The 15,283-nt window shown below is 46.6% G+C and overlaps 1 protein-coding gene across 1 annotated transcript in view; it reads right to left on the bottom strand.

The window, feature by feature from the left end:
* Positions 1 to 15,283, bottom strand: part of PLXNA4 (plexin A4) — a gene marked incomplete at both ends in the record, with an annotated part of 438,509 nt that overhangs the window by 44,554 nt on the left and 378,672 nt on the right. The window contains 5 exons of the mRNA XM_084206497.1: positions 3,362 to 3,504; positions 4,602 to 4,836; positions 10,158 to 10,304; positions 11,196 to 11,435; positions 12,848 to 12,941. Coding sequence (XP_084062623.1) covers positions 3,362 to 3,504; positions 4,602 to 4,836; positions 10,158 to 10,304; positions 11,196 to 11,435; positions 12,848 to 12,941 — 859 coding nt within the window. The remainder of the gene's footprint in view (positions 1 to 3,361; positions 3,505 to 4,601; positions 4,837 to 10,157; positions 10,305 to 11,195; positions 11,436 to 12,847; positions 12,942 to 15,283) is intronic.

The following is a 15,283-nucleotide window of genomic DNA, read 5'->3' as shown; positions in this document are numbered from 1 at the left end:
TCATCCCTCCAGCTCCTCAGCTAAGGAAAGACAGGAAGGGAATCCATACATCATCTACAGATTAGGAAGTCTGAGAAGACTCCTAGCCACATCCAGATGATTTTTCCAGTCCTGTGTTCCCCTCTCTGATCAGTGCCTCTGTGGCAGTAGCTCTCTGGCCACAGAGAGAAACACAACTTTCCCAGGCATTGTTCTGGGAAAGGCTGTGAGAAGAGCAGAGAAAAGAATGAAAAACAATTCTTATCTTCACTTGCTGCGCCTGGTATTGTGAACATGTGGAATGTGTTATGGAGATTTGCTTACCAAAGGGTGGATTCCTTATTAGCCAATGGTGATGCTGTTTTAATTAGAGGACCAATTAGGTCTACCTGTAGCCAGCTAGGGTATAAAAGTATGGGTTTCTTAATAAAGATTATTATGGTCAGCCTTCTGAAATGCATGGAGTCTATGCTAATTATTACCCAGCCAGGGGTCCACTTGTCTTAAAATGCCAAATTTGGGTGGTTATTAATTCATATAGGCCTTGGTGACATGTGTTGCTCTGTGGTGAGACCCTCCAGCTTCCAAGAAAGGTTTTTCAAGGGCTTTCAATACATCCAAAAGGGATTTCTGGTGCCTAAATGTGTCACCATGCCATGTTATATTTTTATTTTACTCAGACTGAAGTCTTACTCTGATTTCATCCAAAGCTTCTTTCTCATTCCTGAAATAATCCGGCTTTTAGAGGTGTGGGATTCAGCTTTAAGGAGCTGGGAGAGGCAGCAAGAGAGTGAATGGGAAAGAGAGCCCAGGGTGAGGTTTTGAGAAGATGAAGAGAGGCAGTGGCTGAGATGGTGACCGTGGAACTGGGCTTTGGTTTGAAGAGCAAGGCAGGTAAAGGTGTGAGAGGACACCCTGAGCTCCAGCAGAACCCCTGGGTTTGGGAGCTGAGGTGTTCTGGAGACAGAGTGATTGATAAGTCTCGTATTTCTCAGCTGTGAGAGGCTGATGAACTCATTTTTATATGGAACAATTTAGGACTTCAGTGCTCCACAGAGGTCTTTTTGATCCTTCTGGCTCTAGGCAAAGATGGAACCTAAACAGAGAACCCCAAACTCATCCCTCCACTTGCTGAAGCTGTTCCAGCCCTTGAAGACCTTTCTTGGAAGCTGGAGGGTCTCACCACAGAGCAACACATGTCACCAAGGCATATATGAATTAATAACCACCCAAATTTGGCACCTTTAATACAAAATAAGTTGGCTTGCTTAAACAGCCAAGCAATGCAAGGCTCCTTATAGAGTTGTTACTTTTTAATTCTGGAAATTAGAGTTCTGAACTCTTTTTGCATCCAACAAATAAATTACTTCCTAAATAGATTGAAGCAACCAACCAACCCACAAACCACCACCACCCATCCCGCCAATAATTATTTTTAACTCACTCACTTGAACATTTAATATTGTCTATCCCAGGGTTATTATGGAGAATTAAAACAAAATAACAAGAAAAGTATTTTGTGCTGCATCTGGAAGCAGTTAATTAGCAAATGAACTGGAAATAAGTAAGACCTTCTCACTGTGGGATCTGTGCTGGGGCATTTTGTAATAAATAGCAATTCCTTCTGGGTGCTACAGAGAAGGGAGCAGAATGGGAGCTGCCCTCACATTGGTAGCCAAAGATGCTGACACTGAGAGAGCTGGTGGAGCTTTACAAAGGATTAAGGGAAAAAAAAAAACAAACCAACAAATGGAATGAAAGGATGAAGAGATCAAAGGTGTTGGGTTGAAACATTAGCTCAGTGTGTATCTACATAGGGGAGCACCCGTGCTAAGGCCTCTGCAGGGGTCAGATGCTGTTCTGTGATGGGGTTAACGAATGTAGGGATGGAAATTGGCTGTGGGGATGATGGAAGTGTTTGTGTGTGTGTGCACACACGTGTGAGAGGGAGGTTCGGCACCCCTCGTTCCTCCTGGTTTGTTGGAGCTGCTGGTCCTGAGGGAAAGCAGCTGGATGCCACTCAACCTGCACTCCAAATCTGTGTGCTAGCTACGTGTAACTCAGCCTCCTACCCAGTCCCACAAGCCCTCCTTGCTGACAGATCAGGTTTTTTAATGTCTCTCTCCACACAGCCGGATGAATTTTGGCTCTTCCCAGCGGCAGGAGCAAAGCCGAGCAGGCATCTCTGATTACACAGCCAGCCAAGCGTGCGCCTGCCTGTGCCAGCTCCTGCTCCTCCTTCCTGCCAACCAAGCCCAGGCCTGGCCTCCAGCAATCTCCCAGGCCCATGCCAGAACCTCTCTGGAGCTCAGAGCCTGCCAAAGGCTTTGCAGAGAGCTCAGCCAACACCTCGGCCATGGTGCGGCTCCCGATTCTCCAGCCCAGGTATTCCTAGAGCAGAGCCCGTCCATCTGCCAGGGCCTGGAGCAGATTTTAGCCTGGCAGACCTCACCACCAAGCTCCTGTCATCACTCAGGTGCTACAGGCTCTGTGAAGACCCCAAGCTTTGTGAACAATGTCTCACAAATCTCCATCCAGAGCGTTGGGGTGGAGGAGGAAGATGTGGGCAGGGTATGGACAGAGTGACGCTGTGGTTTTCCGACCTCACTGCAAACCAGAATGCAGCAGAGGTCAACCTCCCTCAGTGGCAGGGGGTTATTTTTATAGGAGTGGGTTATTTTTATAGGGGTTGCCACAAAGAAAACCTGGTCTCATAGTAGTGCAAGGGTCATGCAAAGCTGGATGACATAGGCAAACATGCTACTCTGTCATACAAAGGGTTTTCCTTGCCTCTGCATGGCAGAAGATATTAAATCCAGTCTAAAACTCAAGCCATAGAAGGGTTAAGACCAAAGAGAAGCTTAATTGAGTAGACCTATGATTTATGAGTTTTCCAAATAAGTGAGTGATCGGACAGAATTTAGCAGGTAACAAGTGACAGGATGAGAGGAAACGGCCTAAAGTTGTGCCAGGGGAGGTTTAGATTGGAAATTGGAAAAAATTTCTTAATTGAAAGGATGATCAGATGGTGGAACAAGCTGTCCAGGGGAGTTGAGGGATCACAGTCCCTAGAGGTTTTCAAAAAGTGTGTGGATGTCACACAGGGGGACAAGGTTTAGTGATGGAATTGACACCATTGGGATGATAATTGGAATTTATGGTCTTAGAGGGCTTTTACAACGCAAATGGTTTTATGATCTAATATGATCTAAAATAACAGCAAACTTTTCCCCTTCAACCCAGTTTTTTAACAAGGACCTGTTTCACCCCTTGTAGCATAATCAAGTCATCACATCCCCACCACTGACACAGAATCTCTGGGATTCAGCACTGGACAGGGAGGCATGAGAGGAGCTAGCAGCAGGAAATGTTGCTGTTTTACCTCCAAATCCCTCAGGACTGGATGATCTTCAATGCCAGGGAAAAGCACTCTCATCGTGTAGGTTCGGTAGTCGAGGAAAGGGATCCCAGCTCCATCCAGGTCACTTGTCAGCTCATGGATGTCTGTCTGCAGCTCTGCAAAGGCTGGCACAAAAACAGAACAACTCAGGGAGCAGTGAAAATCCAGATCAGCCTCAGCAGAATGGGAAAAACCCCTGATCCTCATGAATAGGAATAACGAATAAGGCAACATGTGGAGAATAGGAAGGGAGACGAGAGCAAGATCACCTTTCCCACAACACGGCCTTTCCCCAGGGACGTGTGGCAAGGCTTTCTGTGGATTTTGAATTATCAAATTCAAATTAAATTAGGAGAGGATTGGGTGAGAAAGTCAGAACTTTCCTGAACTTTTCTGGACTCTAGGAGAGGGTGGAGAAAGTTTGAACTAAGGGGAAACAAGGAAAGTCAGATTAGATTCAGGCTCGAACTGCACCCACAGGGCTCAACACCGTGGTATTTTGTCTCAAAGCTTTCTGACTGGATGTCTTGAGACATAAACTTTGAGGAATTTAGAGATTTTAGAGGAGCTGAAGTTTTAGTTAGAGATAAGCTTTATAAGATTTAATCAAAATAAGTGGGTAGGCCTTGATGAAGTTAAGAGTTAGTAGTTAACTAATAACTGATTGCTTGTCAACACAGTGTTTGGTTAGCTGGGTTTTTAATGAAGAATATAGAACTTGATAAATAGCTTTTAGGAACATCAGACAATTGTTGGCCTCCTCTGCTCTGAAACCAACTGAAGATGGCAATGGGAGTTCTACTGAGGGTTCATTGGTCATATTTGCATTGAAAAGACTTCATTTACTTCCTCATTTTGGGACCCCTCCCCATGAAAGGGACCACCGACCCATTTCAGGGAACAAACTACTCATGCTTAATAATGCTTAATGGCTTTTGAACTAATTACCATACAGGGAATGGGATGTACCAAAGGTATGAATATGCATTTGTATTTTGGGTATTCAATACTTGCATAGATAAAAGGGCTCTGTAATCACCTGTAAATGGCAGTGTGGATTTGGGAGCTATCCCACAACGAACACACACTTTCTAACTCTAAATTGTTAGAGAGTCTTTGTCCCTCACAGTTGGATATCGGTACTAGATCAATATCCTAAATTTTAATAAATCAGTCTCCCTCCTAACATCGACACAGTGTCCTCCTGCCTTCCTCAGCCTACCTTCTTTGCACTCCAGGGCCACCCTGGACTCCAGGTTGTCCATCTGCATCTGCAGGCGCTTGAGGGTGAGGTCGCTCTCCCTGGACTTGCGCTTGTAGGCGATCAGCACGGCCACGATGAAGATGATGAGCAGCCCGCCGGCCACCGCGATGCTGACGATGGCTGGCAGGCTGAGAGGGCTGTCTGGGGAGATGTACACCATCCCTGGGGAGAACTCCATCCCTCCTACACGAGCCTGGAGGGAGAGCAGCAAAGAGCTGGATTGAGATTCTCAAACCGAGCAGGAGCGCAGAGGAGCCCTGTCATCGTCCTGGCCGAGGGCGAATGGTGACAGCCCCTTCTCTCCCAAGCCAAAAGGGGAGGTATTTGGATATGGAACAGCTTAAAAACACTTGAAATGATAGAATCACCTCTGTTGGCAGTCACCATGAACCCAGCCACAAAAGGACTTGTAGTGAGACAAGTCGCCGGTCACAATTTCTCCAAATCAGTTTGGATTTCATTCTGGATTTTTCATTCCCCATCCTGATGTGTTGTGTGGGGCACTGATGTCACTCAGGCCCAAAATACACACAGAAAACAGAGCTCAGGGTATGGTTTGATGGGTCCTAACCCCACAATGGGGCAGAGGACACCTGGCCCATTGAGTACAGTGGGACTGCAGAAATCAGAGTCACTATTTTCTTTTGGCTCTCTCACCAGATAAAGCTGTACTTGGAAGCCTCTGGGACAGTGAAAATCCACCACAAACCCCTCAAAGCCTGGCCCATTCTCTTTACAGCCCCTGTCTCAGCCACACGTTGTCAGGGTGACTGCAGATGTGCACCAGTAAGAGTCAAACACAGATTTCTGTTCTCCATCTACTTCCAGAGGTTCCCAGAGCTGCTTCCAGCCTCTGGAAGAAGCTGCTGTGAAAGGGCCTTGGTTTTAACAACCACAAAGAAACCCTGCAAGTGCTCCTGCTGCAAGCCCAACAAAATGTTCTGCTGAAGCAAGTCCCTTAGAGCCCTTTTTTACAACATGAACACCATTCCCAACAGGAATCCCACAGGACATCACTGGCTTCAGGCTACTGCAAGACTGTTCAAAGCTATTTGTGGAGTAGGCAAAGCTTGAGTGGTGGGAGGAAAGCTCTGCTGGCTGGCCTGAAGGCTTCTAGGGCTGTGTTGTGGTTTGGGAATGCTGGCTGTAGGTCAGCAGAAAGCTGGGAAGATGCCATGCAAAGAGCTTGAAGGACGATGAGCCCCATCACTTCACCCCAGCTGAGCTGTGTCATAGAGAGGCACAGCTGGCCCTGCACAAAGAGCAAACTCCTGCTGCCAGGCAGAAATGCAATTAAGAGCCCAGGACTGACTGTTTCCTGCTCCCATTGCACCTGGGGCCACTGCAGTGTGGAAATAAACTTTCTTCCTCCGTTCTGGGGAGTTCTCCCTCACATTTCCTCAGGTTTCTCCCCCACACCCCAGTCCTGCATCCCCCTGGCTCTCACTTAATCTCCAGCCTGTCTGGACACTTATTAATCCCAGGGTTTCCCCCATCTCAGCTCAGGCACCTACTCAGGTTTCCTCTCTAGGCTGCAGGAGGAAGAAACTGGCCCAGCTGGAGCCAGCAGAAGGGACTACAGAGCAGAATCATGAATTAATGAATTTTCCCAGGTGCTCTCCACCCCAACCCTTTCTGAGACATGAATCTCAGTGGCTTTATCATCCCCTAGAAGTTATTGCAGTCCCAGTTGCAGCCTCAGGGAAGAAGGTTGTTTTGCTCTACCACCAGGTGTAGGCTGCTCCTCAGTGGCCAAAGAGACACAACTACAACCCTTATGTCATGGACAAGAGCAAAGTGAACGTCTGAAAACAGCTAATTTCCATCCATCCCTCTCATGCCATTTTGGGATGGGGTCTGGAGAGATGAAATGTCCACAATGAAAACCAAAATTAATCATAAACTCATCTCTTCAGGTAATGGTTCCAAGATGACCAATTGCCACCATGACACTGATGGCTTGTAGAGCATTTTCAGTGGCCAAGGAACCTCAGACATACAGCTGGGATGCAGCAGGAATGAGTTTTCCCATCTATTTCAAGATACAAGATCCGAGATCCAACTCACTTATAAATTCTGAGGTTTGTAGTTGGAATGTGGCCTGCTCAGCTGAGAAGGCAACCTGCCAAAATCACTAATCCATGCACTGGAAGTTGCTCCCTTTTGCCCCAGACCACTATCCCAAAATTTTCTCACAGGTCGCAGGCTTTCCTTCCTGCCAGTGGATCAATAAATCGCTTAATTCTTTTTCATTTTCTCTTTCTCCAAGCCCTGCAGTCAGACAGGTCCATTCAAGGAATATCAGACTAGACTCAAAAAACCCCAATCCCAAGTCCCAGTGCAGATCCATCCTCAAAGCTGGAAGAACAGCCCCTCTCCATGGGTGGGATTTCTCTCACCAAATATTCCACGTGCACATCCGAGTTCAACACTGCAGCATGATTCCAGAGCCAACAAAGAGAAAAAACACTTTCAGGATGTGATTTATGTGAGCTGCTCCCGACACCTTTGACATTGGGATGAGGCCTTTCATTCAGTGGAAGTTCTCATTTCTCTCCACTCATCACAAGGGGATCTAAGCTCCAAAAAAGCAGATGTTCAAAGTCAGGCCCAGTGTGTTCCCCTTCAAAGGTGGTTTCATCACTGGGAAGGTCTCACAATCCACAAGTGGAGCTGCCATGATCTGAGGGAATCTGGCTCTTGAAGAAGAAAGCCTACGAGGCTGCAGTGTTATTGTGAGCTTTTAAAAGAAACACAAGAAAATATGCACATATAGCTCCACTTTACTTCTTAATCCACAGAGTGGTTCTGTAGGAAGGTATCTTTACCTTCCAGAAGGCTGACCATGAACCCACCAAAGAACAACAATCTGGCCATTTTTAAAGACTATTAATCATGAATTTGTCCTAAATTAGACTAAATGCTCTAAATGGGCTCTGTCAGAGCCTGATTTTCTCCAATGAGGTCTTAGTGGCCACCTGTAGGAGTTCAGGAGTAAGGAAGGAGTGTCTTTCCTGGTGCAAATTTGGCCACATTATCCCTCTGAGGATGAGGTGAATCACGCCCTGACCTTCATCTGCTACATTTGACCGTCTCTCCATTCATTATACAGAGTCTGGTGCAAGTTCCAGGCTCTGTCAGAAACCAGCAACCCTGCAGATGTGTTCCACATCTTCCCTGCAGACCTTCTCTGGCGTAGCCACTCGTGGATCTTCCTCACATCTCTTTCTTTTCCTTGGAAAAACTTGCCTCTGAGTTTTAGTCAATGTTTTTAACCATCACCCAGGCCTTTTATTTCCTTGCTATTTTTTTTTTCAAAAACTTAACTCTGTCATTGTGTAAAAGACAGCTCAAAATCAGACAGCTCAAAAGAAGACAGATCAAAAGTGTGTTGACATCAACGTGTGTCATTGCCACTGCTCCTTCACTTAGAAATAATCTCTGTGCTGCACCACTTGATTCACTCCCATGGCTCCCTCTCAGCTCGTGGCCGCCTCACTTTGCAAGAAATGGTTTGTTCAACAATTTCCTCAAGGTCAGAGAGTACATCCTTGGCAAAATCAGGAGGAGGAACTTCTATCAGTTATCCTGGCCATCAAAGAGAGGATGCCTTGAGAAGGCTGAGCTAGGGCAGGGGCTGGGCAGAGTCCCAGAATAGAGCAGGGATTCATGGAAAGGATCTCCTGCATGGATGCACCTGGGGCAGCACCAGAGCCCAGCCAGGGCTGCACCCAAGATGAACCAAAATGGCCCCAAAATCCCCGAGCGCTGCCGGGGTCTCTCCCTGGGATCAGCTCTGCTCCATTTGCACCTTGCAGTTCATTGTCCCATCCCAGCTTCAGCCCCTGCAGTCCCACCCTGCTTGTTTTTCTCTCTGCAGCCCACGGGGTTTGTGCTCCTGGCTGAGATTTGGCTCATTTGTCCTTGGTGCCCAGCTGGAGCAGGAATTGTTTTGTCTCCCTGCTCTGTGCACAGAGCTCACATCCCATAATATGAAGCCCAGACCCACAGACTAAAGCAGCACAGAATGTGAAAAATATAAATGCTAAACCCAAAGGTATCAGTTTGTGTGAAATGTAGTCCCAGCCTGAGCAGCAGAGATGCTGTGCCATTCTGGAGGAGGCATTTTCCAGCCCTGGTTCCAGATGCAAAGTCCATCCTTGCACATCTCCATCATCCTCCCAGTTTCCCAGCAGTATCCCCTGTTTGACCAGCATCCTCAAAAAGGGGTTGTTTTATAATCTTTGGCTTCACCTAAACAGTCCAAAGCTCCAGGAGCAGGGGAATCTTCCCAATTAGTGCAGCCTGGACAGATGTCCATCATCCTGGATCCCCAGGAGGTGATTATTGCTCACCTGGCTTTGAGTTCTGTCTCCCCAGGATTGGCTTTGTCCGTCTCTGACAAACCATATGTTTAATCATATGCATGAAAATGACAAGGGAACATTTACTGCCGTGCTCAAAAGCTTTGGTTTTCACATGGAGAAAATCTCTCACTTCATTATTGCTCTTCTTGGAGAGTCTTAACGTGCTTTGCAATGAATCCAGAGTCATGGTGTATTTGCATGGCTGGAGAGGATTATTGCCTCTATTTTCCAGATGACAAACTTTGGCACAGAGAAGTTAAGTAGCCACTACAAGGGATCCCAGCAGCAGCCACAAACAGGACCCAAAATGGTCATCATGAGCTCTGCTTCCTAAAAGTTCCCAGAAAAATCTTTTTAAAGATCAATCTCTCTGAAATAAATAAATTAATATGTGACAGATACAGCTTTGGGGGGAGCAACAGAAGAACAGTTGTTCACAGGGATTGAGAAGCACTGATGTCAGTTGTCAGCTTTTGTTGTTCCCACCCACAGCTTGGTACAACTCCAGGGTGTTTGCTGATATGATGTTTATCAAGCACCAGCATCAAGGAATTCAAATTATTGAGAGGAAAGTAAAAAAAAAAGGAATAAATAAATAAGCAGTGAGAGGAGGAGAAGCTCCCTCTGATGTAATCACCAGGTCCATTCTTCACAGGTTCCAGGAAGGATTTGTAGGAGCACACTAAAATTTATAGAAGTAAAAACTCTGAAATCCAGTCACACTCTTGTCCACATACTGATTTTTTTTCTTTTTTTTCTCTTACATAAAGGCAAATTTTAGTCACCATCCTGTCAACAAAGTGATGGGGACTGTGCTGAATTTAACAATTTCATGTAGAAACATGTTACACGTGATCTCAGGTGAGAATCCAGGGTTCACACAGCCCATACCAAAACAGAAGAGAGGCAAACTCTCCTACTGGGGTTTGATCATGAGAGGTGTCTCAATGTCCACAAAGACCTGCAGGTCACTTTTCCACTGTTCTACTTCTCCTTGATGAGAACATTACACCAAAAAGGGGCCCTGATGTTTCTGGGCAGTCACACAGCGATGCAAACCCCTTGGAGCCCTCTGCCCACTCTTTAGCTGTGCTGTTCCCTCTCAGGCCACCCAGAGAGAAGGGGCTGAGGCTCAGGCATCACTTACCATCACCTTGTGCCTCCCGATGAGGTTTGGGGACTCACAGAGGAGCTGCACGTCCGACACGGTCACTGCACAGGGCTTCTCCCCCACCAGAACTGTGTAGTTCAGCCTGGCATTGCCTCCTGCCACAGGTGGGATCAGATTCCTGCCCTGCACAGAAAGGAACATCACACCCCAAAATAACCACATGAACGTCAGGAAGGAGTTTTCTTTCCCCCTCTGGTTCATTCCTGGGATACAAGAGTTGATATTGCATTTGATAGGATCACGGACACTGCTCCAGGCCGGGTTGGATGCAGGCTGGTCTAATGGAAAGTGTCCCTGCCCTTGGCAGGGGGTTGGAATGAGATGGTCTTTAAGGTCCCTTCCTATTATGACATTTGTAGCTGGCCATTTGCTCACACAGAGAGGAAAAGCCAATTTAGAAACTCACGCAGAGAACAGCATGAGTGGTCACAGACTCAAAGCAGTCACCACGGCCTGTCCTGCTCCTCCCTCTCTGCAGCTGAGTGGGAAATGTTCCATCCAAGTCCTGCACAGTAAAGCCCTCACTAAACATAGGCAGGCAAGCAAGTCAGACCCTTTCCAAACATGCAAAAAGCATCTGCAGGTTAAATAACTTCTTTGCATATTCACCGTGTAAAAAGAGCGATACAGAAATGCTGCATCATAAAATTCCTTCTCTGTACTGCTGTGAGGTTTACAGAAATGGCAAAGGACTGATTTGGGTTAAAACAAGGTGGAGAGGAAGGTCTTAAATGAACAAGAAATAAAACAGAGTTGGGTATTTCACTGTCAGCTCCATTGCAAGGGTAGGTGTTCTCTGGTGAACAGCTGTGGGTACAAATTTAGGCTGCACAGAGGAGTTTATAATTTTTAGTTATGGGTGTGGGCAATGCTTGGTGTTTGCTGATGGTGACTCTGATATGGTTGGGATGGAGGAATGGAGGAAATTTCTGGGGTGCAATCAGGATGATTTCTGAGGGTGCTGGCAGGCACAGAGAGGCAGAATTTCAGTCCAGTCCTTGGTCCCCATCTCACCTTCAGGATGATGGGACTTCCAGGCTTCAGCTCCAGGATCCCTGAGGGATTGAAAACCTCGAAGATGGGGTTGGGGTAGTAGGTGAAGTTGGTTTTGTTGAGGATCAGCAGGGACTGCACATTGTCAAGGATGAAGCCAAACTCCTCCGGGCGCTCGGCGAGCTCAGACTGGTGATTGGGGTCCACAGCCAGAGCTGGGGCCTGGCAGGTCATCTCTGTGCTGTTCTGCACCTCACAGTTCTGGGGAAAGAGACCCAAAATGTTTATGGGAAATAGGGACCCTGGCAGGTCATCTCTGGGCTGTTCTGCACCTCACAGTTCTGGGGAAAGAGACCCAAAATGTTCATGGGAAATAGGGACCCTGGCAGGTCATCTCTGGGCTGTTCTGCACCTCACAGTTCTGGGGAAAGAGACCCAAAATGTTCATGGGAAATAGGGACCCTGGCAGGTCATCTCTGGGCTGTTCTGCACCTCACAGTTCTGGGGAAAGAGACCCAAAATGTTTATGGGAAATAGGGACCCTGGCAGGTCATCTCTGTGCTGTTCTGCACCTCACAGTTCTGGGGAAAGAGACCCAAAATGTTCGTGGGAAATAGGGACCCTGGCAGGTCATCTCTGTGCTGTTCTGCACCTCACAGTTCTGGGGAAAGAGACCCAAAATGTTAATGGGAAATAGGGACCCTGGCAGGTCATCTCTGTGCTGTTCTGCACCTCACAGTTCTGGGGAAAGAGACCCAAAATGTTTATGGGAAATAGGGACCCTGGCAGGTCATCTCTGTGCTGTTCTGCACCTCACAGTTCTGGGGAAAGAGACCCAAAATGTTAATGGGAAATAGGGACCCTGGCAGGTCATCTCTGTGCTGTTCTGCACCTCACAGTTCTGGGGAAAAAGAGACCCAAAACAAGGAGTGTTTATGGGAAATGCCCCCTTCCTTCCTGGTGGGCTGATGGCTCTCAGGAAAAGGGAGGAGCAGAATATAATAATATATAATAATATAATAATATTGTGTGATGGAGAATAAGTATAACCCATGGGTGATTCTTATTCTCCATCACACATTCAAGGCTGGACAGGGGTTAAGGCTTTCCTGGGTTAGGAAAGCCTTGCTGGGGCAGGTGTGTGGAGCAGTTTGCACTTCAACAGGGCCTCCTGTGCATCTTGAGAGAGCTCAGCCTCTGTTGCCACCATCAGCATCTTTCCCTGACTTTGTTTCCTTCTGGGAATAGAAGTTTCTTCCCTTATTTTTTGCATGGCACAGATTAGTCAAAACCTCAGTACCACCCTGCAATTAGGTCTCACACTCTGGTTGTTTTTCCAAAAGTGTTTGTGCAGTGCATGCTCAGTTGTGCTCAGGATTCCAGTTTGGATATCAGGTTAGCTGAAATGAATCCCAGCAAGCTGGAGAAGCAAAGACAAAGGTGAAGGTCTCAGAAGACCTTGAAGTTTGGTTCCAGCCCTTCCAAAAACCTTCTTTTTTTGCCTGTGTCCTTCAGGGATGGGGTAATATTTCTGGAAACAAATCATGCCCTCCTTTTTGGGCTGCAATAGGAGATTTCAAGCTCCAGAGGGGTCAGCCAGCCCCTGTCCCCACCGTGGCATGTCCCCTCCTATTGGAATATCACCAATATTCCAGCTCTGCAGTTGTACTCACATTGACATGCTCCTTTCCACCATGCTTTGCCCGGATCTGGGGGTTTTGGATGAGGTCCAGGTGAGTTCCCCACACAGCAATGGGAGTGTTGCCACTGGAGAATAAGAAATGGAATTAAAGAATGAACCCAGCTAACAGATGTCAGAACTCATCCCACCAGGAATGGGTGATCCGTGCTCCTAAATGTTGGTTGCAAAGTGTCTGACCACGTCTTGTGTAGAGAGGGAAGGAAGAACAAAACAAATAAGTTTTCATTCATTCATAAGGGGAGAAATAAGTGAAGAGAAATGCTTGCTGAAAGTGCCATGTCAGGCAGCCTCTGGGTAAGGATGCAGGGCTGGTACAGCAGGAGGTGGGGGCAGAGTGATCCAGGGCTGAAAGGAGATGCCCAAGAAAGCAAAACCTTCACCTGTCAGGGCTCACACAGGCAGGACAGGAGGAGGAAATGCCATCAGCACACAGCCCCATCTCTGGGGGCTTCCCAGGGTGAGGAGAGCTCTCAGCAGTTTCAGCACCTGCCTCTATAACTCCCTTTGGAAACTGTCCAGGATGCAGCTGATTTCCTGCTGGGAAGGGGAGGCCACGTGGAAATCAATGGGGTTGTGAGAAGAGAGCTCAGAATCCCTCTCCTGCCCCCAGGTAAAGCTGCACGTACAGGAAAGGTGAAGCATGTGCATTATAAATGAGAAAACACCAGAGAATAAACACCCAGGGAGGAAGAAGGCAACAAATCTCCCCCGTTTCTGACCTTTGTTTCCAGTGTTCCTGATTTATCTTCCATTATTAATCAGCTGGGGAGGCAGGAGTGAATGCAAACACACAGAGAAGAGCTGCCAGGTTTGGGTGAGCTCCGCTGCCCTTCCAGTGGCACCCACACTGATGAACCCAACAGTTTTGGGGTCTATCAGAGAGAGCTGGCACAACCACATCTCTCAGCAGATACTCATGGGACACTTCTCTGGGAGGCTCCTTGTGGTCTTTCACTCAAGGGCTGGACTGGTCCATGGTAAAGGAAATATTTGACCTTGAGTTCTGCAGAGTATCTCAAGTTTTTTCTCTCTGAAATATCAGCTGTAGTGGGAAATTGCTAATGGGAAATTTTACAGGGCAAACCCACATTTTGTTGTTTCCATAAGACCTGGATGAGTTTTTTGGAATGCACAAGGGATCCTGATGAAGTCACACATCTGCTTACAGGAGACCTTCCCTGCTTTATGGAGAAAAATATCCTCCCTCCAAAATTCAGCTTCCCTGTAAAGATTCCTGACATCATCCAGGGAGAATTCTCCAAAACCCAGAAGTGTATTGTTCTTTCTCCACTGATCTGGATCTTCTGAATTTTGGCTGTGAGCCTTTATGTTAATAATAAAAATATAATTTTATTGCTATTATGATATAATCTAATAATAATATCATTACTAATATAATCAATATCTGCTGATTCAAACTAGAAGGGATTTTATATCTTTACTTGGCTGAAAGTTTTATGTGTTCCACAAAAATCCAGTGTGTGAACACACCTACAACCATGTGTGTCTATATAAAGACAAATCCTTTAATTTAATCAGCCAAATCTGTGCACACACTTTTAAACCCACGAGCTAAAAATCCTCTATTTGGGTTGGAATCTGAGCTTGCAGGCTCAGATCACAGGTAATAAACACAGCCACAGCACCTGACCAGAGAGAGGGAAAGAAAAAAGGTAAAGCAGTTTTTTTTTTGTTTGATGAAGACTTAAAATCACCCCCAAACCCTCTCTGGCTTGAAAATAAAGGAAATAAAGCTGTTTCTTGCCTTGAAAATCACCAGCCAGTGGCATTTGTGCCTGCATCTGGATGCTCAGCCAGGTGGGAGCAGAGCCTGGAGACCTGCTGCTGCCCAGCAAAATAAGAGAGGTGCCAAAAGCCCTCAGAATTTAACAGTTTATTGCCCCAAAAGACCCTGAGTATCATTTTCTGTCTGCAGACTCAGGTAATCGCTGGATGCAACTCAAATCAAACCCAGATCAAAAGTAGTAATGGAGCCTCATAAAATTTTATTTACTTGCCAGCCCAGTGTGTCTTTTTTTTTTTTTTTTTGGCTATCTATGGAAATAAATTAGCAGTAATCTTTTCATTATTGTTTTGAAAAATAAAGGTTTGAAGCCAGGCTTGGTGCATTCACTGGCTGGTTTTGCAAAGCTGGTTTAGTGGCAATCATCTCTCCCTGGGAACAGCTCAGCCCCACAGTCACAGCACCTAAAACTGTCCCTGCCACCACAAGCCCCCATGGCAATCCTGGATATTCCATCTTCTCTCTCCAGGGTTGGGCACCTTTGGAGTGACTCAAAAGTGCTCAAGAAGGAGCATGAAATTGGGTAGGTCTGGTCAAAAATGCTCAAGTTGATGCTTCCTGATTTCAGGTGAAGAAAGCAAAGGGGAGAGGCTGCACCCAAAA

This window comes from Fringilla coelebs (genome assembly GCF_963513975.1).
Source record: "Fringilla coelebs genome assembly, chromosome: 5".
In the NCBI taxonomy this organism is placed as follows: Eukaryota; Metazoa; Chordata; class Aves; order Passeriformes; family Fringillidae; genus Fringilla; species Fringilla coelebs.
The sequence above is the reverse complement of the archived record's forward strand: the minus strand, read 5'-3'. Positions and strand labels throughout refer to the sequence as shown.